The sequence below is a fragment of the Dipteris shenzhenensis genome, chromosome 7 (genome assembly GCF_047967505.1).
Source record: "Dipteris shenzhenensis isolate YYH24624 ecotype China chromosome 7, Dip_SZ_1.0, whole genome shotgun sequence".
Taxonomy (NCBI): domain Eukaryota; kingdom Viridiplantae; phylum Streptophyta; class Polypodiopsida; order Gleicheniales; family Dipteridaceae; genus Dipteris; species Dipteris shenzhenensis.
This window is the reverse complement of record NC_141602.1, coordinates 57357672-57383568: the sequence shown is the minus strand read 5'-3', so window position 1 is coordinate 57383568 and position 25897 is coordinate 57357672. Positions and strand designations below refer to the sequence as shown.

Here is a 25897-nt window from a genome sequence, read left to right as displayed (position 1 = left end):
TTGCGACCTATCTAGATTCTAGTATCTACTCAACTGAAATCTAATTTCTAAAATTTAAAGGCTTAATTGAGCTTTGTAATCTACACTCTATTCTAATTTCTAGCATTGGCCATTATAGGCTTGTTGATAAAGTCGAAGGCTTGATTGAGTTTTCTAATCTGGATTCTGGAGTCTATAATCTATTCTACCATTGGCCATTATAGGCTTTCTGTCAAGTCTTGACTCTTTTTCTATGTTTTTAGCTAGTTTTGCACAGTTTTGGCATACCAAATGTATGCATGCATAAAATTTATATTTTTTGGACCCAAAAAATACAATTTGGTTTTTTGAAACTTCACCTATTATTTTGAAACGTTTCACGTTTCAACGTTCTGAAACGTTTCATTGAACTATGGTAAGGATCAAAAGGACAGCCAGTACCAAAAGAAAGACAACCAGGCTTCTGGTCAAAAGAAGGAGTCCAAGCCAAAGATGAATCCAAATCAGGCTTCTGGTCAAAAGAAGGAGTCCAAGCCAAAGATGACTCCAGATGAGAAGGCTAAAGCAAGTATTACGGGAGGCTATCTACAGCCCGACGAACAAAAGCGATACCACCAAGAACATCGTTGCTTTCATTGCCACCACATTGCTGGGCACGGCAAGAAGGATTGTCCTAAGTGACAGCCTCAGCTACAAATGCCGTCTTCACTGCTTTGAACGCCGCCCCCACGATGGTCTTTCAAGGTAAGAAGGAGATCGACCTCTCACACCAAAAGAAGACGCTCATTCGAGCGTATGGCACAGCTAATGAGTCAAACTGGAGTGGTGGAATTACAATATATGCTGCATAAGGGTTGAAGCTTTGTTTCATGCTAGAAGAAAGAGCAGAATAGCTTTAGAGATTAAAGTGCAATCACATACATTCTTGGCACTCAATTAAAGGAAAAGAGCGAGAGAGAGATAGTGGCCGACACCTCCAAGGCCAGGCAACCAGCATTATGACCTGGCTGACCTGCTACTTAGGCCGACCAGATCTAAGGCCCAGAAAGCCACTCACAACCTTTCTACTTGCCCTTTGCAGGGTTCTCAAACAGCTTGGGCATTTGTTTGCCACTAGGGCTGTCTCCATCGGCCCCATCCAGCCCCCTATGCTGGGCCAGTGCAGCCTAGATGGCTGGCCAAAGTGCCATGACCTGCCCTCCTCCTCCTAGATCTGCCCATGTGGCACCAAGTGTGCCCACTTTGCATCCTCTCTCATACCAATTCCATCCTGCCCCATTGTCTTCACAGGCGAAACAGTGACCCCTCTACACTAACAACTTTGCAGCCAATGAAATTGACATCAATTGAGAGTTGAGGTTGTGAAGGGACAGCACATTATGAGTGGGTAGTGTTCTTAAGATGCATGTACTCGACTCTTGTATGATTACTCATTCTCAAGGCACTTGTTTGATTTGGATATGGATTAAGTGATGCGACCCTGGGATGTGATGGATGAGATCTTTAGGGGAATTTTTTATGGAAATAGATGCCCTGATTATCTGGTATGCAAAAACAAAACAAAGGGTGTTGCAGGCTCTTAATACAGGTGATTGCAGCAAAAGCGTTGGACAAGATACTCAAGAAACAAATTGTTCTGCATGCACTTAGCTGACCAAGCCACCTTCGCTTTGGGTCTGCCCAACCCCCCCATCCCATACTGTTATAGCTAACACGCATTGCTGAAAGATTCTTCCTTTTACTTTGAAATATAAGATGAGATATTGTGACTGTCTTTCTACCTTTCACTTATGTGTGAAATCATGTGTCAAGTTCAGGTAGATATAGAAAACCTTGATTTCATGTTTAACATTTAAATCTTTGTCCCAAGTGGGATGAGAATCTGTCAAGCATGAAGTCTGTATAGAGCACAGCAATAGAATGGCCGCGCATAGGAAAAACCACATGTAAAATGCCATTGAAAACCTTGCACATACAAAAAGGAAGTGGGATGGTCCAGCAAGTATGAAGGAGTGAAAATTGTGTACATACATCATGCAACTGCTTGTAATCCACCTCTTTCCGTTGTCGTTTTCCTGATACTAAAACCACATCTTCAGCTTGTTCAGGTGAAGGCTGCTCTGTTTCACTGTTCTCCTCAACTAGAACTGCCTTTCTACTTTTAGTCCTTGATGTCTCTGCAAACTCATCAAAGAAGGACACACCGGAGCTATCATCGCTAGAATCTGATTCTGAATCATCACTGAAGTCTGACTCTGGATCACCTCCATCAGAATCATCTCCATCATCAGAATCATCTCCACCTGAATGACTGGTGTTTGCAAAAGTACTGTGCTCGAAAGGCTTCTCAGACTTCTTGTTGTTTTCTGCCTCAGGATTATAATCATCATCCTCTGAATCTTCAGAAGGCCAATCTTCTTTCTCATCAAGCAGCTTTGCATCAACAGTTGTGTCCTCTGCAGCTTCAGCAAAGATTTTCTGGAATCCAGTGAATGCTATTAGAGTTGAGAGAAATTCACATGAAATGAAGATGATCAAAAAGCATATGTAAGAACAGTATCAAATGCAATACCCTAACATACCTCCCAGCTATCTTCCACTTCATACTCGGTTTCTAAATAATCATTGATAATATCCAAGCATTCAAACTTACAATCACAAACAGGACAGAACCAACCCTCGTCACCAGGGGGAACTGCAGCAAAAAAAAAGCTCATTTTCAACTGCATGATAATATATATCTCATACAAAATAGACAATGATGAGTGCACGTCCTGGTGAAGTCAAAGTATTTTCATTACTAGTGAAACTTACTATCCTCAGTTCTTAAAGGTGGCTCCAGACAAAACTGATGAAACGCTCGATTGCAAGCCCCATCACAAAGTATGATGTCATTTTCAGGTAAGGAGTCTTTTGATTTGCATTTTGCACAAAATATCTGCAACCAGCTGAATAGCATCAAACTATAATCACAGAATCACGTTCAGTAAACTCGGAGAAATCAAAGCAGCCTAAAAATTTTATGTTATGAGTCCTTAAATTGTGACCACACCATTCAGGGTCAAACAACAAAGCTAATGTATCCCTGCATATAAAGGTTCTCACACAGGAACTCTTACATCATCGTGGAAAATTTGCCCTTCAGAGTCAAATGCAGAAACCTGAATAGAACCTTCTAAGCTCAAGGAATCAAGTTGCTGTAATGCCTGACGAATTGCAAGCTTACACTGCAGAATCTGTGTCTCAGCCTTCTTCAACTCTTGTTCAGGTCTGATTTTTTCAAGGCTGCACAAACAAAGTCCAGGAAGAGACATGTCATTTCAGAAAGACAAAAATGTCCACCACTGCAACTCCCTTGTCAAAAAGCTTTTAGTTGATTGCAATTTAGCAGAACTGAACTTTCCAAAAAAACCACCAACATATTTGAATTGAGTGAAATGAAAGCTATCAGAACTGGTGAGTTTTGCAACTGAATACCAAAGTATCTGGATGTTCATGCCACTAGTTGTTATCAAGGTGTTGGCCACTCCCTAATAGTGAGGCCCCATACAAAGACAGAAAGAGGGGTGGCGGGCAGGAAGCAGGGGGGGGTGCGGACTGCATCCTCAACCCCATCAGCATCAAGAAGGAAGCTTTTCTAGAAACACCAAAATATGTTTTCTAAAAGCTGCATTTCCCCACGAACTGAAAATATCTTCTAAACAGACAGAGAACCACTGAAGATCCAAAATCTCCAATCATCCCCACATGCAGAGCCATATGTACTAGTGCTATGCATTCACTTGGACTGATGCTTGTGTGCATGCAATATGCACTCCTAAACTTTAACATAATTTCTTTTGAAGAATGCTCTTATGTGATTCTTAAGATTTCCATAAGTCAATTTCCCATGACAATCACAGCTTCCAATGTTCCAAATTAGCACAAAATATCATGCCAACATCATTAGTAAATGAACGAACCTGTTCCCTTTCCATCCCTCTGCAGAGTAAGCATCTATCAGATCTTGCTCACGCTTCATACGATTCATAAGGTACCTAACTCGCCTGATGATCCTTGATACATCATCTTTGGGAGGATCCTTAGAATGCTGCTTCTGTTTTCTTTGTGAGCGTGTATTCTTGTCTGACTTCGTCCCAGACATTCCCATTTCTGCTTGAAAAGGCACAGCTTATTCCTTTGATGTCTGAGAATGCAGCCACTGGACCAAGATATTTTCACATCCGTTGTGCTTTTTGTCTTCGGAAACCTTTGAAGACCTTCCTTGACCATGCCTATGTGTTTTACTTTGCATGATTGAGTAAAGTTCAGTAAGGTCAGATCCAGTGCAGATCCATCATTATGAGATCCAGCAAAAGCAAAGCAACATGACCAAGGGCAACTGCTTAAGAAATCCACCTGAAGAGACAAAATAGTGGCACTTTAGTAAGAAACATATGGCTTGCATGCCCAACAAAGAGACATTCCCTACATCTGCCTTGCAGCATGCTTAGACAACAGTGTGCCTTCATATCCAAAGGCAGTGACCCAACACAACGATAAGCTCCAAAGGAACTACGGAAAAAGACAGCATCAACCACATGTAAGTTTTGAAATCTCCCACCATATAAACAATCTCCAAGAACCTAACGTATCTGAGTGTCTCCACAAATTTCATAGGAAAAATATTTGTAACAGCAACCACGGTTCCCATAACAAAGGCTTAAAACTGGTCTACATTAGCTCATGCTAATTTCTTCAGTAGCATTTGCTAATTTCTTCAGTAGCTCATGCTAATTTCTATTTATCTTCCTCCTTCAAGTAGCTGGTACAAGAGGTGTGTGTGTGCACGTGCACATAGATTTAGATATACCTTCATAAGACTAGAATATTTCTGTTGGAAAGGTCACCTCCCCATCTGTAAGCCCCCAAATGAGGAGAGCGTGGGGGAGGGAGACCTAGGGCAGGATGTGCCCAAGAGAGGAGAAAGAGAGGGGGCTGCCACATGGGCAGCACCTCACAGAGACAAGCATGGCTGCAAAGGACGGAACCTGTGGAAGGAGCAGAAGGCGGGGACAGCAAGCCCTAGATCTGACCTGGCAGGGCACGATGACGTCAGCAGCAGTACGGTTCAGTACGGCACTGCACATGTGGCTGGAGAAGAACCTGGCAGAGGGCAGAACCAGCAGCAGCAGGGTGAACAGGCGCTGACATGGCTGGGGCCTGGTGGAGCAGCAAATGAGGCTGCTAGTGGGCAGTGGCATGCCTTATATAGGCTGGGCCCTTGCCTAGAGTGGAGGGCCAAAGGCCTTAGAAGTTTGGGCCAAAGAGCCCCAGTTTTAGAGCCCTTAAAGGGCTGGACCAGCAGCAGACTGGTCGGTCAGTATGGAGCTGGCTGGTCGGTTTTTTGACAGGCCCCTCGGGCCCTATAAAAGGAGAGGCTTGTTGCCTCATTTCATCATCACTTGCCGCAGCAGGAACCAGCAGATTGGAGCAGGCAAGGAACCCTCTCTTGGGCCTATATATCAGGAGGTAAAGAAGGTGACAAGGAGCTGCAGACTGAGAGCTGGGAGAGCTGCCCACCTAGGCTGGTGCAAAGACAGCAAGGTGGAAGGGATCTCGATAGAAAGTCTAGGTGGAGCACGCGGGCTCGAGTCTAGAGATAGCTAACAGATAGGAGAAGGACCTTGTGGTAAGATCAGAGGACCACATCATTGGTGGGACTCTGGATCTATTTCTTTTGTATTGTATCCATAGTTTTGGACGGAAATATATATTTTGGTGGTTTCTCTATTTGGCTGGTTCATTGTCTATTGATGAGTCTACACATCTGTGTGATGCACATTAAGTAAAGAAGTTTGTGATTCCACACCCTACACCACACTGTGTGAGCTCCTGGGCATTACTATAAGTCTTCCGCTGAGCGTACCCTCTGTTGGGTTTATTTCTAACATGGTATCAGAGCCCAAGTAGGAGGCTCACAGGTGTGGGAGCCTGAAGGAAGGGACCTTGCTAAAGGACGACCCTGATTCAGAAGCTCTAGGAAATCGACTTCCACGACTCGAGGATTGTGCCCTTGCGAGAAGGAGGGTGACTCAGGTTTAGTCAAGTGCGTTCAGAATTCTGGCCTACTGAAATTGAGTTTGGTTGACTTTGCTGTGTGGTATAAACAGCAGAGATGTCGACCTCTATAGCCTCTTCAGCCCCTGCTTTCCCTTCCTCCTCCCACAGTTTTTGTAGGCCATCTTCTGGTGGTTCTAGTGATGCCCTATAGGCCATGGTATGTGCCTTGTAGGCATAAGTGTAGGCACTTGTAGTGTTAGTGCCTTTTAGGCCACATAGGACACTTAGTCCTATGTGACACCTAGGATACTTAGTCCTAGGTCTAGGTACAAGTACCTTGTACTTAGATTTTTTCATCATCTAAGTTTGACGTGACGGCTGAACTATCGTACGACTCTTTGCTACCTGCACTCTCTCTCTCTCTTTTGCGATCGTCCCTTCAGTGGTATCAGAGCAAGGTTTGACTTGTCTTTCTGCCCCAAGACTCCCTGTTGTATCTATCCGTACAGGTTTCCTGCGTCGTACAGATCTGTACCTGCGTCGTACAAATCCGTACCTCCATCGTACTTGTGCAGTACAACTTTCGAATCTGAGCCGCCGTACAGCAGTACAGTTGCGTATCAGAGTCACTGTACCAGAATCACCGTACATGCACCGTCGTACAACTGTACGTATTTGCGTCACCATACAACTGTCACCATACCTGCGCCAATCTATGTATCTTCTGCACCACCGTCGTACCTACGTCGTACGGGTCCGTACGCACACCGTACTGGTCTCTGTACTCGTATTTCGTACAGCTGCACAACATACAGTGTAGTACACGCATCCGTACAGCGTATATGCACCCGTACACTCACGTACCTGCATCCGTACACTATTTGTTCTTGTTCCGTACTTCCTACACCGTACAACCGTACAGGTCATACCTGCATCGTTGTACATCGTGCATTGGGTACCATACTATCGTACAGCCGTACGTCGTACAATCTGTACATTGTACTGTTTCGTACATCCATACAGTTGTACTTGTTACAAGATTTCCGTACAGGTTTGGCACGTGTGAAATTTGCAAGACACTATCAAAAAATTTGGGCTTTTTGAGGACTTTTGCAGTCAATTTGTGGACAGCAAGTCCTATTTCTGCAGTTGCAAGCCTTGAGGCTATTTTTTGGGATTTGGTGTGCAATCTCTTTTTGATTGCAGTACATTGGGTCAAGTTGCAGGACATTGAGTCACATTTTGCAAGACATTGAGTCATTTTGCAAGACATTGAGTCACTTTTGCAGGACATTGAATCACATTATCATACATTGGGTCACATTTGCAAAAATTTCAGTAAAATTTGGGGCTTTTCTACATTTGCCCTCTTTTTCGCCTATTTGCCCTCATTAAATTTGGGGCTTTTGCCATATTTGCTGTTTTTTGCAGTGAACATTGCCTCTCACAGTCACATTTGGGTCAGATCTGCATTTGCCCTTTGATTTGGGTCAAAAATTTGCAGATATTTGCTGTCATTTTTGGACAGCCAGCTTTTTGCAGTGATAGCCTTGAGGCTTTTGGGTTTTTAGGTCTTTTTCAGGGTATCACATTTGCTATGGTTGGGAACAATCAAGATTTATTTGGAGTTCTTCGTGAAGATGATAAGTTGGATGGCACCAACTATCCGATGTAGTCTTATCTCATGAAACATATTCTTGTTGCAAAGCATTTGTGGAATATTGTTTCTGGGGCTGATCTGAGGCCAGCCAATGCTACAGTGGTTGCTTCTACTGCTGGTCCTTTTGCAGGGGGTACTCCTCCTAAAGCCTCCTCCTCTAGCACTCCTGCTGCTGCTCTTCCAACTCAAGAACAGTCAAGATGGGATGCAAGAGATGCAAATGCGCATTCATGCATTGCTTTATCATGCAAGAGAATCATTATTCCACACATCCGGTCTTGCAGGACAGCAAAGGATGCTTGGGATAAATTGGCTTCTCTCTATCAGATTCGCAATGAAGCTCGTGTTGCATATTTGAGAAGGCAATTACAGGAAGTCAGTATGAATGAAGGTGAGTCAATGGATGCATACTTGACAAAGGTCAAGGACCTCATGGAACAACTTGCCAACATTGATGAGGTGGTGCCAAATTCACAGCTTGTTAGTACCACATTGAATGGACTGCCAGATACATATCAAGGGTTTGCTACAACCCTTCGATTAGTGGCCATGGGTAATCCAAACCACTATTCTTTTGATCAGCTAGTTACTTTGCTTTTGCAGGAAGAGCAAAGTAGAGCTAATAGACAAGCCACTATTCCTGATCATGCATTTGCTTCACAGCAGACAGGAAGAGGCAAGGCTTCCAAGCCTATGGGCAAGCCAAAATCTGCGCATAGCAGCTGCAATTCCTCCCATTCATCTAAAAATACAGCAGATAAGGTAAAGAAGAAAAGATGCAACTATTGTCGCAAGCCTGGACATGACATTTCAGAATGCAGGAAGTGCATTGCTTCAGAGAAAAAGAAAGCAAGATTGACAGTCAGTGCCTCTCATGCTATTGAATCCCATGAGCCAGAAGATGCTTCACATGCACATGCTCTTCAGGATGATTGGGCATGGGCTGTCCATTGCTCATTGAGGATTGGGCCCAAATCCTTCTAAGGAATGTCAACTCCATAAGACCTCTGAGAGCCCCCAAGTGGAAAAAGTACCCTATGCTGTTAGATATTTGTAACCGTGAACCCTGCAAAGCTAGAGCCAACAATCAGCTTTGGATCTCACTATGTGTGAAGATAGTGGGAGAGAGGGAAGGAGTCTCACTTGCGGCTTTCTCACATACACAATGGGGGAATACACACACAGGTGGAGGCTAAAAATAGTTTTCCTCTTCTTAGTTGTGAAAGCCAAAAGAACTCTAGTACAAAGAAATAGAAGAACCCTATATGTGGGTCTCAAACCAAACTCAACTATCTAAGGTGGCATACTAACTGAGCCATGAACTAAAGTAGATAAGCTTAGCTGTCATCAAGCTATTATTCGTGGGTGGTGTACCAATCGCATACTGTTACGTGTGCTAATAATGCTTCATATGCTGTAAAAGGAGTCGGAGATGTGCAGTTCACATCCATTTCAAGCCATCCTGTCACTTTGACAAATGTTCTTTTTGTGCCTGGCATTGAAGTCAACTTGATTTCAATTTCAGCAATTGCTACTTCAGGTTTCAGAGTAATTTTTTATGGCTACAGATGTCTAGTTTATGATCTTCGTGATGACAAAAAGGGCTTTATCACCTTGATCATCATTCAGCTGCACTTTCTATTGAAGCATTGGCTATTTCAGATTCACAGCTTGCTGAAAGTCATCTTTGGCATGAGAGAATGGGCCATCTCAATTATAGAGCTCTTGCAAAGCTACATTCACAACAGATGGCAACTCATGCACCTCAAACTCACACAGTTTCCAAACATGTGTGTGAGGGTTGTCTTTTAGGTAAGATGCATCGATTTCCTTTTCAAAAGAATTGTCCAAAACTCTCACAAAGGAAATTGCAGCTAGTGCACAGTGATGTCTGTGGCCCAATGAGGACAAATGCCATTGGGGGGTACAAGTATTTCATGACTCATTGATTATTTCACAAGATATTGCTGGATATATCCTTTAAAAGACAAATCTGAAGTTTTCTTATGCTTTCAGAGATGACTGAATATGGTTGAGAATGAATCAGGATGCAAGCTTGTCACCCTCAACACAGGTAGGGGGGAAGAGTATATGTCAAAGGAGTTTGATGCATTTCTTTCTTCACGGGGCATTATTCACTCATGCACTACTCCGTATACTCCTCAACAAAATCCTATTTCTGAAAGGAAAAACAGGTCCACAATGGAGATGGCCAGATGCATGCTTAAGGCCAAGTCTTTGCCTAATAAATTTTGGCTTGATGCAGTACTGTGTGCCAACTATGTGCTGAATAGATCACCTACACGGGCATTGAAGACTATTACACCTTATGAAGCATGGAAAGGCAGGAAGCTTCACTTTCACACATGAGAGTTTTTGGGTCTCTTGCATATGTTCATGTACCATCTCAGCTGAGACATAAGCTTGGCGACCAGGCAATCAAATGCATATTTATTGGTTATAGCCAGGAGAACAGAGGGTATCGGTTATATCAACCAAATACTGGGAAGATTATTGTCAGTAGAGATGTGATCTTTGCTGAACATTCAGCTTCTCCTCTTGTGGACTGCAAAGCAAAGCCAAATGTTGACATGTTTGATGCCTTTGAATCTTGGTTACCTCTGCCATCATCAGAAGAGGATTTTGACCAGCAACATGAGCCTCCTGCAGGCCCTCCACTAAGCAATAATCAGCCTCAACCTCGTGCTGATTTGCAGGTTTCTCTTCCGGCACAAAATGATCCCACTACTCATGATGCAGTCATTGAAGAAAGAGCTGTCAATAGACAGCAAAGGCAAGTTCCCAGATGGCTTCTTGATACATCGAGGGACAGCAAACAAGATCAGCCTTTTGCTGCCCGGACAAGATCAGGAAACAGACAGCATGGTCACTTTCTTGATTTTGCACTTCTTGCTACAGCTTGCAATGAAGAGCCTTTGTGCCATAAAGATGCTTTTGACAAGTTCCCAGATGGCTTCTTGATACATCAAGGGACAGCAAACAAGATCAGCCTTTTGCTGCCCGGACAAGATCAGGAAATAGACAGCGTGGTCACTTTCTTGATTTTGCACTTCTTGCTACAGCTTGCAATGAAGAGCCTTCGTGCCATAAAGATGCTTTTGACAGCAAAGAGTGGATGGATGCAATGAAAGCTGAGTTACAATCTATTGCCAAAATTGACACATGGGAATTAGTAGATCTCCCTCCTGGCAAGCATGCCATTGGAACGCGGTGGGTCTACAAATTAAAAAGGAAATCTGATGGCAGCATAGATCGATACAAAGCCCGTCTTGTTACAAAAGGGTATGCCCAACAACAATGCATTGACTTTGAGGAGACATTTGCTCCCACATCCAGGATTACTACCATTCGATGTGTCATTGCCATTGCAGCCCATCATCATTTGCAAGTGCAGCAACTTGACATCAAGACCGCTTTTCTTCATGCGGATCTGCAGGAAGAAGTCTATGTCACACAACCTCCTGGCTTTGAGGTTGTTAATTCTGAAAATAAGGTATGCCGGCTTAGAAAGGCCCTTTATGGTTTGAAGCAGGCACCCACGGCATGGTCTGCCAAAATTCATGCACACTTACTATCCCTTGGTTTTCAGAATAGTCCCACAGAACCCACTCTTTATGTCCGTGGGAGTGGATCTGATTTTTTAGTGCTGATTTTATATGTAGATGACATGCTCATCACGGGCCCAGATACTCAGCAAATTGCAGCTTTCAAGGCTGATTTGCAGCAGATTTTTGACATGTCAGACATGGGACAGCTCCATTATTATTTGGGCATTCAGTTTGCTCATGTTGAGGGGGGTATCATGATGTCTCAGTCCAAGTATATTGGACAGCTCCTTGATCGTTTTCAGTTTGAGGATTGCAAGCCAATCTCTACTCCAGTGGACCCTAGCTTGAAATTCTCAGCTCATGATGGGAGCCCACCATGTGATATCACTCTTTATCAGCAGGCTGTTGGATGCCTTATTTATTTATGTCACATCAGACCTGACTTGCAGTATGCAGTATCTCAGCTCAGCAGATTCATGCACATGCCCAGCTCACAGCATTGGCAGGCAGTGAAGAGAGTCTTCAGATATCTCAGAGGCACTCAAGATTTAGCCCTCTTCTATGGTGATTAGGGTTCACTTACCATGCATGCTTACACGGATACTGACTGGGCAAGATGTTCCGCCACCAGAGTGTCACATACTAGCAATTGTTTTTTGCTTGCCAACTCATGTATCTCTTGGCTCAGCAAGAAGCAACCAATAGTTGCCACATCTAGCTGTGAGGCTGAGTACAGGGCAGCTTTCACCGCTACAATAGAGTGTGCTTGGCTTCGACAGTTACTTACAGATCTTGGTATTTGCCAGGCATCCTCCACTATTGTCTACACTGACAGCCACAGTGCTTTGGCCATTGCGCGTAACCCAGTGTTTCATGCGCGTACCAAGCATATTGAAGTTCACTATCATTATGTTCGGGAGCGGTTGTCAGCAAGAGACATAGAGTTGTCCTATCTTCCCACAGAGGACAACATAGCAGATATGTTTACAAAGGCACTTCCTCGTCCCAAGTTCGAAGTCTTCCGACAGGCTTTACACTTGGTTCCCTTTGTTACATGATCTGACATCCCTTGTACATTCATAGGTGGCTATATCCTTTTGGATGAACATGTGCCACCATGACCAGAAACTACCAGGTATTCTTGACGTTTCCAAAGTACTTCAGCCCATCCCATGGAGGGGGGTTTGTAGGCCATCTTCTGGTGGTTCTAGTGATGCCCTATAGGCCATGGTATGTGCCTTGTAGGCATAAGTGTAGGCACTTGTAGTGTTAGTGCCTTTTAGTCCACATAGGACACTTAGTCCTATGTGACACCTAGGACACTTAGTCCTAGGTCTAGGTACAAGTACCTTGTACTTAGATTTTTTCATCATCTAAGTTTGACGTGATGGCTGAACTATCATATGACCCTTTGCTACATGCACTCTCTCTCTCTTTTGCAACCGCCCCTTCAGTTTTCTCTCTTTCACTACCCCTAACTTTGGAGAGTCTGGGAAACTGGACGGGACTAATTACCCGATCTGGAAAGTGAAGATCCGGAGTCATTTAGTGGCTCGAAAGTTGTGGAAGCTGACCACGGGAGTGGAGTCGAAGCCGGAGGACATGGCGGACAGGAAAGGGGAGATAGTCGTGGCAGTAGACAGAGAGGAGCTCGAAGCTCGGGAAGACAGAGATGCCCATGCCCTGACAATAATCATAGGGACTACGGCGGACTCTGTTCTTCCACATATCCAACTGGCCGAGACGTTAGTAGAGGCGTGGGCCACCTTGAAGGATCTGTATGAGACGGATAACACCTCCCGGATTATGCTTCTTCAGCATCAACTCTACAATCTTGATATGGAAGAAGGAGATACGGTACATAGCCATTTGACAAAGGTCAAGGTGGTGAGGGATCAGCTGGCAGCAATTGGTCAGACGACAGACTCATGCCATTTGGCCTTGATGGTACTGAGGAGACTACCTCGGAGTTTCAAGAGCTTTGTTACGACTGTGACAGTAGGACAGAGGACCAAACCTCTGACGTTTTAGGAGTTGGCCATGGAGGGTACTTGGATGCAGTAGCCCGAGTGACCTATGCCAAAGAAAACCGTTGCTTCTTTTGCTATGAGCAAGGGCACAAAAAGCAAGATTACCGCATTTTAAGAAGCAACAAGCAAATGGATCCACGTCAAGTGGTTCTTCTACAGCTTTGACTCCAGCCAAGACGACCTCAGTGGTCATAGAGGGGATCGAAGATCAACGGGAGGGGGACTCTCAACAGTTTCCCACGATGTTCCAATTTATGGTCAAATCAGCGGCCAAAAAGTCCTCACTCTCGCAAATTCAGGGAGTTCCGAGGACATCATTTCTACCAAAACTGCTCGGCAAGCCAGGTTGACTGTCACCCCATCAAATACCATCGCCCTGAATGGGGCATTCATAAGACAACAGGCGGAGAGCAACAAGGCGGCCTCAGCAACCACTCTGAAGATAGGAGGATGGGCAGATACCCGTACTTTCAAGGTAGCACCAACTCCAACAACAAACATCATCTTGGAAGCCCGATGGTGGCTCCAATTCGAAGTTCGCCCAAACTATCAGAATCAGGGTTTGGATCTCACAATTCCAAATCACGGGGGTAAGTTCATCGCTTGGCTAAAGAACACTTTGCCTCGCCCTTTGATTTCCGCAAACCAAATGGCACACGAGATTCGCAAGGGAGGAGAGGCATACATTGTCTATGTCAACGCAACCACTACAGAAGTTCCAGCCAGGACCCCCGAGCAGGAAGCTTTGCTTCAGCACTACCACGACACTTTAATCACATTGAGCTTGCTTCCAACCTTACCACCGAGTCAGCCAGAGAACCATCGTATTGAGCTTTTACTTGGATCATCACCTCCTAACAAGCATCCTCACCGTCTCAGCAAGACAATGAAGGAGCAGCTTCGGCTTCAGTTAGAGGAGTTGTTACGCAATGGCTTCATCTGCCCTAGTAACTCACCGTACGTAGCTTCGATCCTCTTCGTCAAGAAGGACGACTCAGCTCGGACATGTGGATTACCGCGCACTAAACAAGCTGATCATCAAGAGTAGGTTCCCCATGCCAAGGATAGACTACATCTTGTAGCGCCTGAATAGGTTCTCAAAGATTGATCTAAAGAGTGGGTACCGTCAGATCCGGATTCATGAGCCGGATATTCAGAAGACGGCCTTCCGTAAAGAGAAAGCCCAGCATGAGTTCGTGGTGATGCCCTTCGGTCTCACAGGGCGCCCACATCCTTCAATTGTATGATGCTCAGGATCTTCAAACCGTTGATCGCTAAGAGTGTCTTTGTGTTTCTCGATGACATTCTAATTTTCTTGAAGGATCTACCACAGCATGTGAAGCACGTTCAACACGTTTTTCAACTTCTAAAGGACAACCAGTTGTACATCAACACCAAGAAAAGCATTTTTTGCTTGGAGGAGGTACATTATTTGGGGTATATCATCACTCCAACAGGTGTTCACCTTGATCTAGCCAAGGTGAAGGATATAGTGGAGTGGGACATACCTACCACAGCTCAAGTGGTTTGGATGTTCATGGGCATTTGCCAGGCATACAAGAAACATATCAAGGACTTGGCAAAAATTATAGTTCCCATCACTGACCTTTTACAAGGAGTGAAGACTAGGAAGCAACCCATCACCTATACTCCAGTAGCTCTTTTGGCCTTCAACCAACTGAAGGAGGTAGTCACCACAGCACAGTGCCTAGCATTGGCACAATGGGATCAGCCCTTCGATGTACGGACCAATGCCAAACGCAATACTGGAGCAGAACGGTCATCCAGTCGCAGTCGAGGGATGCAAGTTGATTCGAGCAGAGACCAGATACTCAATCTATGACAGGGAGTTATGTGCAGTCATCCATGCCCTCAAGACATGGAAACATTTTCTCTATGGTTAGAATTTCACAGTTCGCACAGATCATTAGGCCTTGCTGTGGCTTCAAACCATGTCCGCTGCTCACTGGTCCAATCACCAGACCATATGGAGGCAGACTTTTCAGCACTTTGGCGGCATGATCAAGTATCAGCCCAACTCAGAGAATGTTGTTGCAGATGCTCTTAGCAGAAGAGGAATGGTTACCTATATTTCCAGAGTATAAGAGTCTTCAATAGAAGAGACGCGCAACCAGTACCATACGGATCCAAATTTCCAGACACCATGGCACAAAGTCATGCTTGATGCACACCCAGGCGACTATGCTATACATGACCGGTGATTGTTCTTCAAAGGACGACTTTGTGTTTTGCCCTCATACTGTGCTACCATACTCCATGATATGCACGATTCTTTAGCAGGCGAACACAGAGGAGTCACAAGCACTCTCAAGAAGATGGAGCACAAGTTTTTCTAGCCTCATTTACACAGTGATGTTCATCAGTATGTATCTCATTGCCAGGTGTGCTAGCAAGCGAAGATATTCCACGAGAAGCTACCAGGATTACTCCAACCCCTTGAGATTCCGGATCAGCCTTTTGAATAGATTAGCATGGATTCTCTTACAAACCTTCCACCAGAAACACCATGTGCCTAACCATTGTGGACAGGTTTAGCAAGTTTGTTATGCTTATTCCATGCAAGGGTACCATCAACGCACAGGACATAGCTCGTCTTTTTCTCAAATGGTATCCGATGTGTCGCATGCCCCGTATCATTGTATCCAACAAGGATTCCAAATTCACCAGTCATTTTTGGAGAGCCCTGTTTGACAACTTTGGTACCAAGCTCAGCTTTTCATCAGCAATCAGATGGCAAGACAGAAGTCTAAAACCAATTATCATTTGACATTTTGAAGTGCCCTATGAAGCAGCTTTTGGCAAGAAATTTAAGTTCCTTCTCACCAGGACATCCGAAAAGGTCTACGAAACGGATCGTATGACAAAGACCTATGAGCAGATCATGGAGTCAGTAAAGGACCACATTGCCAAGCCCAAAAGAGACCTATCGAACGCCAGCCAACAAGCACAGCCATGACGTGAGTAACAAGGAAGGGCAATGGATTTATGTTTGGATCATGAAGAAACGTCTCAAGCAGATTGGAAGGAAGTGTCTGAAGCTTTCTCATCGACGTTTTGGACCTTCGATATGGACCATGCATCCATTGTTTCATGTGTTATGGCTCAAATCATATGTGAGTTCGGCATTAACCGCAGTACCAGATGTGAAGCAGCCTGAAATTGTTGATGAGGTCGCATCTCGATTAGATAGAGTCCAATACATACCTGATCATGAAAGTGGATCAATCGGGAGAGTGGACCAAAGCCATGCCCCTCCTAAAAGAGGTAGTGATAGCATCGCCAGATCTCATAATAGGCTGGCACACACATAAGAAATGCTCCTCTGTCTCAATTGTCTCCAATGTGCATAATCTGCAGATCTACTACTCTTTACGTATGCATGCGGCTCTCCCTGCCTCGATCCATAGCTAATGTGACGAGACCCGCATCTAACCAATAGCAATTCTCAGTGCATGTGAGACTCCTCTATCCTCAAGGTACTCGAGTCTAATGATGAGTCCATCCTCCAATACTCTCAAGAAATGATCACAGTAGAACCGGATAGTAGAACCGGATCTTGGTGGGGAACTCCTAGTCTGCTCCCCAAGTCCAAGATGTATAGAACTGGAGGAGATCTAACCGTATGATAAGGTTAATCTCATCACGAGGGAGCGACTCGGGTGGTGCATCCATGCTATACTGGAAGGGGGCAGCCAGTCCATGTGGATATTGTGGCTGGCAAGCCATGTGGAGAGGCATGCATACCATGTATCAGCCCCACTCTCTGCTGGTCATATGGAAGGCTCTAGTGCCAACCTCGGTGTCTCCCGTGAGGTAAGGCCCACACTCTTTGGAGATAAGTCACTATCAGGAAGATGGCATCGACCTAGAGAGGTGTCATAGCGAACTCTGCCTGTACTATCTGATGTGGGACTGAAGGCTTACTTTGAATCATCCTGGAACCCATAATCACCTATAGCCACTCAAATCTCTTCCACTCTGTTGCCAAGATGTCGCTCCCTAGGAAAGGTGTTGCGCACATGGCAGTTGGCCTCACTAGAGAGTCAAAAAGCGCATCGGTGGGTCCTAAAAGTGAGCCTGAAAGCACTGCCTCTCTAGTCGGGCCAAGGCTCCCTATCCACGCATGAGTCGTGCTCTCGCTGCATGTGTCAACCTTTAAACTGGCCTTGTGTTTAAGACTGCCCCCAAGTATGTGTAGGACTACACTATCTCTATCGACTCACCTCGGTAAGTGAATCTATGTCAGTGTAGTACAGCACGTGAGGTGTTGAATATCATGATCTTGGTCTTCCCAAGGTTGACTGCCAAACCTCTCTCCTTGCAAAACACCTCTAGTGCCTCTGGATGCCTCTACAGCCCCTCTGCTCAAGATGATATAAGGACTGTCATCTGCATATAGCAATATATATGTATCATCAAGTTGGCCAATAGTAATCCTTCGCCTCCTAGGTGGTCAATAAAGGATGTGATCTCATTAATGTAGACCCCGAAGAGGGCCAGTAAGAGGACATCCTTGCTTCACTCCGACGGTGCTCTAAACCAAATTTGATAGACCCCCCATGGACAGAACTCTCCCTTTGACGGAATCGTATAGACTCATCACTCTCCAAATCAAAACCTCTAGAATATGCACCTCCTAAAGTCTCCTGATCATACGAGAGCATGAGACAATGTCGAAGGGGAAGTCTACAAAGCAAGCGTAGACTTTCTAGTGCCTCGAATTTGCCTCCTCAATGATGGCCCTCAAAATGAAGATGTGGTCAAGGGTGGAGTGCTGTCGTCGAAAACCTCCTTGTCCAAGAGCCCGCTACCCATGTGCCTTTGTGTGACTGCTGATCTCCCTCCTAGTACCGACCCATAGATCTTGGCCAGCGTGTGGCCAATCATAAGGATGCAGTAATTCTAGTGTCCATGGGGTCTCTTGCTTTGTGAATGAGCATAATGGTGGTAGTGCTCCAAGTAGATGGAACCGTGGCATACAGCGTGGTTGAAGATCTCCACTAAAATCGGAGCTAGGACATCCTGCCCATGTGCCTCAATCCGTAGTCCCTCATGATCCTGAGCTCTCTGATTATGGAGCCGACAAAGCGCACCCCATACATTCTGTGTGGGCATGAATGACATGTCAAGTGGTGTCTGCATCAGGACATCATAGAGTGAACTCACATAAGTGTGCCAAACCGCTAGATCTGTGATGGGAATAGGTCGCTTTCCCTCAGAGAAGAGGCCCCATTCAATGGTAGGGTCTCCCCCTTGAGAAGATCAGATCACCTCCTCCATCCTATGTGTGAGAAGAGAGAGAGAGAGAGAGAGAGAGAGAGAGAGAGATTTTATATTAGTCTTCGGAAGACCGATAGGTCTATGAGACTGGAAGAAAACCTTATACAAATCACAGTAAGGGTGGAGCTACTGAAACGAGCATCATCACCCATGCTGAATCCTAAGTCTGATCATACATAATCAAATACATCTGAGTGTAACAATGAAAAGAAAAAGACTGGAGCGGAGCAAAATCCTCTGTATGTCATGTTGCCCTGGCTGGTGCATAGCCGGTGATGGGACGTTGGTGCCCGTCAAGGGGTGTTGTGCGTCTCAGTCTCCTGGACGAGGCTCGACGCAAGACCAGAGCCACCGTGACTCCCGTGGGACGTATCCCGGGTCTAAACAATGACGGGAGGTCCCCAGAGTGATCTGTGTCCCCTCGATGTCTCGTGTGTCGTGCTGCGGTCGTCGGGTCGGGGTCTCTGTCACGTCTGCGGCTAGAGACTGGACGATCAATGTCACTCGATGGGGGGGGGGGGGGGGAGAGAGAGAGAGAGAGAGAGAGAGAGAGAGAGAGAGATCTATACGATTATCTATATATTAATAATAAGTTGTATTATATAAAATATCTAGATATTTCTAAACAAAACCCTCGGTAAACTCACGAAACGTTTCTGTTCGAAACCTATGAAACGAAATGTTCTTGGCAACACTGGGTTCTAACCATGATGATTTGACCATGTCCTATTGAACAAAACAAGAGTATAACAATAGCAAAGAATGTACAATATCTTATACCTAGATGAATCCAGGAACATTCCCAAACTCATCGTCTAAAAACACAACATAGAGCAGTTGCAATCTCACGATAGTTACTCATAAGATTGAAAACCATAAACTCTATCACGCATAGCAAGGACTAGCTACTATGACATCCCCACTGACATCATCAGCACCCAACAGTGGGTGTAGACCATAGTATAAAAGTATGCTCTCACAAATACAAATCCACACACCCACACATACTTGAGCATCGATTTATACAAAGTCTTCGTATTGAGTTTCTGTCGGCATTCCGGAGGTGAAGGGCAAACTCAGCCATGACGAAGGCTAGCACTAGTACAATATCTTGATTGTCTCAATACATGTTCTATACTATGGGCTCTATTATATTGGCAGTGACAAGACACACTTGAAAAGGTACATATCACAAGGATACGTGTTTTGAAGAGGTGTGCATCCTTGTGAACGGTGTGACCCTTTCCAAAAGCGTGTATAGCGAGAAATAAAATTGTCCTTCCTCATGAAAGAGTCTCTCTTCCATAGACTTACAGCTCTCATGAAGATGTGCCGCATGGGAAGTGTCGTGTGGAAAGAGAAATCCATCGAGCCATCAATAAGCCAAAGGTTAAAGAAAGGATTTAAGTCATAGGATGTTTGCCAGGTTTTGAATACTCAAGACCCATGTTGTTGATGGATCCAAAGATGAGACGTGTGGAGGCCACCAAAACCACTCGAAGATTTCAACTGTGTGGGCACATACACACACAGACACGTTTTTTTTAAGTGTGAAATCCATGAATTTTATATTACAAGAGGCGGTCCCCAAAGTGGAGACCAGCAAAATACAAGATCAGAAAATTTCATGGAAGACAAGTAAACAATGTAATCTATCTGACGAACATCTTCCCACAAAGTCCAGAGTAGAAGATCTAAAAGAGCTTGCGCACGCGCGCACACACTTTTTTTTTTAAATCCATTTGTCATTATATTACAAAAAATAGTCCCAAAGAAAGGGACTAAGAACTACAAACATCAGAAGACATCATTATATGACAAGAAGGCAAGATAATCTATGTCCCGTGTGCTGGCAATCATAAAACAATTGTCGTAAAGAGGCACGGAAGAACTGATATTTAGCCAGACACCGATCGCCAAAGACCTGATGGTTGCGGTCCTTCCAGAGGGTCCAGAGGCGGTCTAGTTTTCACCGGTGAAGGAGAGAGATATCCACACACACACGCCCCTTAACCCCATGGCCTCATAGTGCTGAATCCCTTCTGGACATGATACTACTAGAAGCCCCAACATACGTGTGCCACATATAAATTTGACCACAAAATGCATACTTTGGAGAGTAAGGCGTATGCCTCCAACCTGCCTCACAAGGTCATTCTAATCTGCCATCATCAGAAACTGGCAGCTCTCTCACCAGCATCAGGCACCACTCCCAAACGGTACCGGGTTCTCTTACTGGTCGTGCAATCAATTATAAGCCAAGATCCAAGAATAGTGCGTTGACGCTCATGGAAGGACCCACACAGCCTACCAAAGCTGGCAAAGATGAGGACCTCATATTTGAAGGGCAGTAAATGGGTTTACATGGAGACCGTTATGAGCTTAGCAGCATGATACATAGGAAGGCCCAATCTCCGAAGGTTAGAACTAGCAGTGCACGTTGATGGCTGGAACTCGTATACGCTCAAGAGACTGAGACGCAGAAATCTGGAGCCAGACCTTTATTAATAAAATAGAATCTGGGCAAAGTGTTTTCCAGCGGGATGGTGTGACTGCTGTACGCTGTGAGTTCTTTTGCTGCACGTTTCATTTGATAAGAAGCAACTTTATGGGGGAAAACTAGGGCCTAGGGGCAATTGATGACCGTGGAGTACCACATTACTCGAAAGCCAGATTCGACGATGAAAAGATTCGCAGGTAGTAACTAGCGCTTTGGACGAGTTACATTTTCTCGTATCCTGAGAATTGTATAAAAGGTGCAAGGGCAACAAAGCAGCCTTAAGAATGCGAATCGCACGATCGAGGAGAGTGTCGGAGAGCCTAAATCGTACTCGGGAGACGAATGGCAAACCCGGATTGAATTCTGGCGGCAAACAATGTGGGCGTGCGAAATTGGAGAATGGTTTATTGGAAAGAGGCTCCGGCAAAGCAGAGGAAAGGGAGGAGCAAATGCAGAAAACAAATTAGAAGCTGAAGCCAAGGACAAGATGGAGACGATTCCTTTGAAACGAAAATGGGTTGAGAGGTACCTGGAGGGGATGAATGAGCAGAAGGAAGCACGCAGAATTGATGAGTTGGAGAATGCGAGGGAAGAGCGGAACCTGCTTGTTTCTTTTCTTTTTGATTGATTGATGATGGTGGTGATGATGAGCTTTTTATTATTGCAATTTTGGCTTTATCAAGGCCAAACCCACTATTAATACTCGCTTCCTCTTTTTTGGCCTTCCACGTGTCAAGGGGATGGCATTATGATACACTCATCACGTGTCTACTTGGCCCTTTTCCATCGCGATCTAGCCATCCACGTGTCTCGACGCATGCATTTGAGCTTCGTTTGCATGTATCTTTGCTTCGTTTGCATGGACGGTCCATTTTCCTCGCTCTTCGTTGCTTTTGTGCCACAATTCAAATCTATTGTCAGTAGACTCTTCATCGGAGGCAGACTCCACTGCGAGCAAAGACCTCTCTTCCATACTTGTTTTCGCTGGGCTTTTGTAAGTTCTTGCGTGTCTGTCGTGAATCTGCCTATTCCATGATTTCCTAGACTGAAGCTTCTCTTCTGCAGACAGCCGTGCTCCATTTGTGCGTGAACTTGAAGATGACGAGGCCTTTGATTGGTCCGTTCTTGTAAATGTCACCTCGCTAGTGGGCAGACACGATGAACCCGACCTTATGGGAGATCTTGGGGAGGGAGGACCTCTGATAATGTGAAGGATTCTTGTAATGGATTTCCTGTTATGGTGAAGACAATCCTTTATGGATTGTTAATTGTCATGGTTTTGAATTCAGTCTATTAATTATCACAGCCAGCATCTTCCTCTAACATGATCGTATTCCAAGACGCACCACTTGATGACTTGACCGATGAGGCTTTGAAAAAGAGAATGGACGATTTGATCCCAAGGGAGACTACCCGCATATAGCGCCCAAGCTCCTTTTTTTGTTGGGATGCTTTGCAACCCTGTCCTTGTTAACTAGTCGTAGCACATCCTCTGTATGTGAGACCCCCGGTCCCAGAGGAAAATGGTGGTTTGGAAGTTGACGACACCTAGTCCCAGCGTGGCTTTGTATTTTTTGTTGTTTTTCGATGGCACGGTGCTTGGTCATCATTCGTACATGGATGTCACCAAGGAAGCCAATGCGTTTTACTTAACACTACTACTAAAGATTTCGTTTATATGCTATAATACGCAAACTCTGTTTTTTTGAATGGTTGCGCACTGAAACTTGGTATGACTTGGAAATGCTTTTGATAAATTCTTACTCTACTTTTTTTGATTGCAATGAATTATGCATGGATTTCTGATGGCTTGCCATCGTATGGATTTACTTTTGCACTATATTTCAAACTCAACCATGCTTCCAATTTTTGCAAACTTCTCTTGTGATGTGATACTTAGGAAAAACGTACTCTTAACCAAATAATATAAACAACATACATTATCGGAGACACCTTTCAATGCGCTTTATTTTTTGTAAGCCATGTTCACTCCCAACCAAGCACGGAATTCACATTGTAGGAAAGTCCTATTAAAGCTACGACAATTCTCAACAAGTGTATTTTGCCCGTTGTTGAACCCATGGCTTTGGTAGACACTGAGTTTCCACCAAACTAGATCATGAGTACAAACCCCCCAAAACAAAGAAAGAAACACAAAGTACATGAATGCACTTGTCTAGTATTCTCCCCATAGCAGATAACTACAGCCACTCGCATCATGCAACATCTTTTTTTCAACAAGCTCCAATGCCAGGCCCATGCCTTTGGGGCATCTTTTCCAACCTGACCCTGATAACATATAACAGAGTGTAGATATGCAACGGATGGATGATGAGAGTGGCCCTAGTAGGATCATTTCACCCACTGCTTCGAATCTTGTAAACCCAAACGCATTGCCGATCCTTTGTACTAGTGCCTTATCAGAGTTTGTTGGGACATACAAAGCCAAGGATGTACCCTACCCTGTTCACATGTGCGTTGACATGACTGATTGTTTCATTTCGAAAATGATCATGCTACATGTCCCGCACGTGTACGTAAACGAACTAAAGGATGTCTTCCAAGTAGATGCTTTTGAGGCATGTGCTCATTTTCCCTTCGTATAGATGCAACGACCACAATCCTAAAGGGCGAGCCATTCGATGGTGATATTTCATTCGTCCCTGACAACGTGATCAAGCGATACACACCTTGGGCAGCAAGTCAGATGGAGAATGTGCGAGCGCCATTCACCTCAGTAATCGACACCATAGCCTTTGTTATCGCAAGGGGGACCTGGATGCCCCTCCAATAGACCAACTGATCATTGTGGATGGCCCCAACCCCGAGGACCGCGCGACGGTAAAGAACACACACTACTCCCAGTCATGATTTTCGAGAGAGTGACAATGTTTTCTGCCTTCTTTAACTTAGGTTCTCATGTTTGCAGCAGCTATCTTTCATGGTCAATAGGAGGCACACGCTCGCACGACTAGTGGAAGAGTTTGTGGATGAAGGGGTCGAAATGTATGTGGCAAAAAACGTTTCTTATATGTGGGCAAGGCATGCCATAGGGGTTTTCGACATCACCATCCTCGGTGCAGTCCCGTAGGGGCATCTAGAAACCACGCTTCTCGACGCGTTCAACAGCCAAGTCTCGCATCTTGGCTATGAGAAAAAGGTGAAACTCGAACTTCAATTGCTTACGCCTATACTTCTAGTTGTTTCAATTTACGCTTATGATGTTTGCGCTTGATGTAGGTTGTAGGCGTACTTCACCTAATCAGTCTTAACAACCCCCTTGTTGAATACCACTGTGAGACATGCGGTGGAGCACACGTCAGTCGTGATCCAGCAAGACCGTTCTGCTACAGTTGCGACAACACTCAAGCCATTTCCCAAGGACCGTCCCTCAAGGGTTACGTGGTGCAGCATGACGGCCACCAGGTTGCTATTCAGGTCCGTGGCCTGCATATTGACGAGGTCCTTGGCCTGTATTGCTCCTTCCTTAAGTTTCACAATCGCAGTAGTGTGGTTGCAATCCAGTCTATGCTTCTTGGAAAGAGACCCACTAGAGAGTTTACCATTAATAGCTCTAGCCTCATTATATCCTTCACGGAGATTGCGTAGCCCCGACACCCACCACTCGCTATACATGCCTCGCAAACCATTTCGTTTCTTCGCCAAGTTTTGGTAGATGGTTTCTTAGATAGCTATGTGGAATTTTCTTGCTTTTGTGGATACGTTGGTCTTTGATATTGATAGAGCCCCCTCCATTGTACTTACTTCCATGAATAAAACAAAAAATTGTACATAAACCTATGTGTCAGCAAACTTCGTAGGCTATTGCAAGCCAATCTCGTGTGATCAATAGGTTGTCGTAATTTCAGTAAGTTGCAAGACATTTTGTTCCATCTCGTGTAGGATAGTGGTGCGACATAGATTCCATTGCATCATTCGCGGAAAATACCTAGCCTCTTCACTCCACCCCACACCCACTACTCATTGTTTACGCCTAGTAAGCCTTTTCATTTCTCCATCAAGTTCTAGTACATGGTTTCTTTGATAGCTACATGATCTTTTCTTGCTTTTATGGATACTATTGTCTTCGCTTTTGAGCCACGCACAACCACATGTGATCGATGCCGTTAGTTTGGCTACGCACTACACAACGACCCGAAGGCATGTGGCCCTTTCGATGTCATAATATCAAAGTAACATGGCACAGCCTATGCGTTGCTATTAAAAAAACGTTGTGCATGGCGAAACTATTGCATCGCCAACACAGTCTCCACGCAAAACGCCGCCACTATCACCGAGGGCCTGTGAAGAGTATTTCTGATTTTGAACAGGGCTTGTGGCACGCGGTACTTGCAGAAGTGCTTGTGTGCGATCACTACGATACAAGAACCCACACATTTTCTCTGCGCACAGCCAACATTCCACCCCCCTCCAGTACGCTTTGTTGGAATCCCCGACTCCGATACCATTTTCCCCCTCTTTGCTGTTGCTTGGCACGCTCGATGCACTTCGGACGACACGGCTGCAGCAAAGGACAAACTAGCTTTCGTGATGGAACCTGGAATGTGGATCCATGCTTCGTCAACATGGGTTTGGACCCGGCATTTGCAACGGAACACCCAGGCAATACTGATCTGTTTTTTTCTGTTGCCTCTTTCTTTCCTCAGCACGTCCATGCATTCCTTCCTGCGACCTTGCATTCCGAAGCGGCTACTTACATCGATGAAGCCATGATGCCATCCGGGCTTCCCAACATTCCATCAGAGTTTCCAAGTATCTGCGGCGCAGGAAATAAACTAAGCCCGAAGACGCTCCT

At 45.0% G+C, this 25897-nt stretch overlaps 1 protein-coding gene across 3 annotated transcripts in view; it reads right to left on the bottom strand.

Moving 5' to 3' along the window:
• LOC147900557 (pathogenesis-related homeodomain protein-like) overlaps positions 1-21720 on the bottom strand; it is a 67838-nt gene extending 46118 nt beyond the window's left edge. For 2 of the 3 annotated variants that reach the window (XM_087377608.1, XM_087377610.1), the window contains exons 1-6: positions 21611-21720; positions 3942-4377; positions 3099-3264; positions 2794-2917; positions 2562-2674; positions 2011-2457 (exon numbers count right to left, since the gene is read on the bottom strand). In XM_087377608.1, coding sequence (XP_087233734.1) covers positions 2011-2457; positions 2562-2674; positions 2794-2917; positions 3099-3264; positions 3942-4129 — 1038 coding nt within the window. In that variant the 5' untranslated portion in view covers positions 4130-4377; positions 21611-21720. Of the gene's footprint in view, positions 1-2010; positions 2458-2561; positions 2675-2793; positions 2918-3098; positions 3265-3941; positions 4378-21306; positions 21445-21610 lie in introns of all 3 variants that reach the window. The other variant, XM_087377609.1, reaches the window with a different exon arrangement.
• Positions 21721-25897: the final 4177 nt, after the last annotated feature.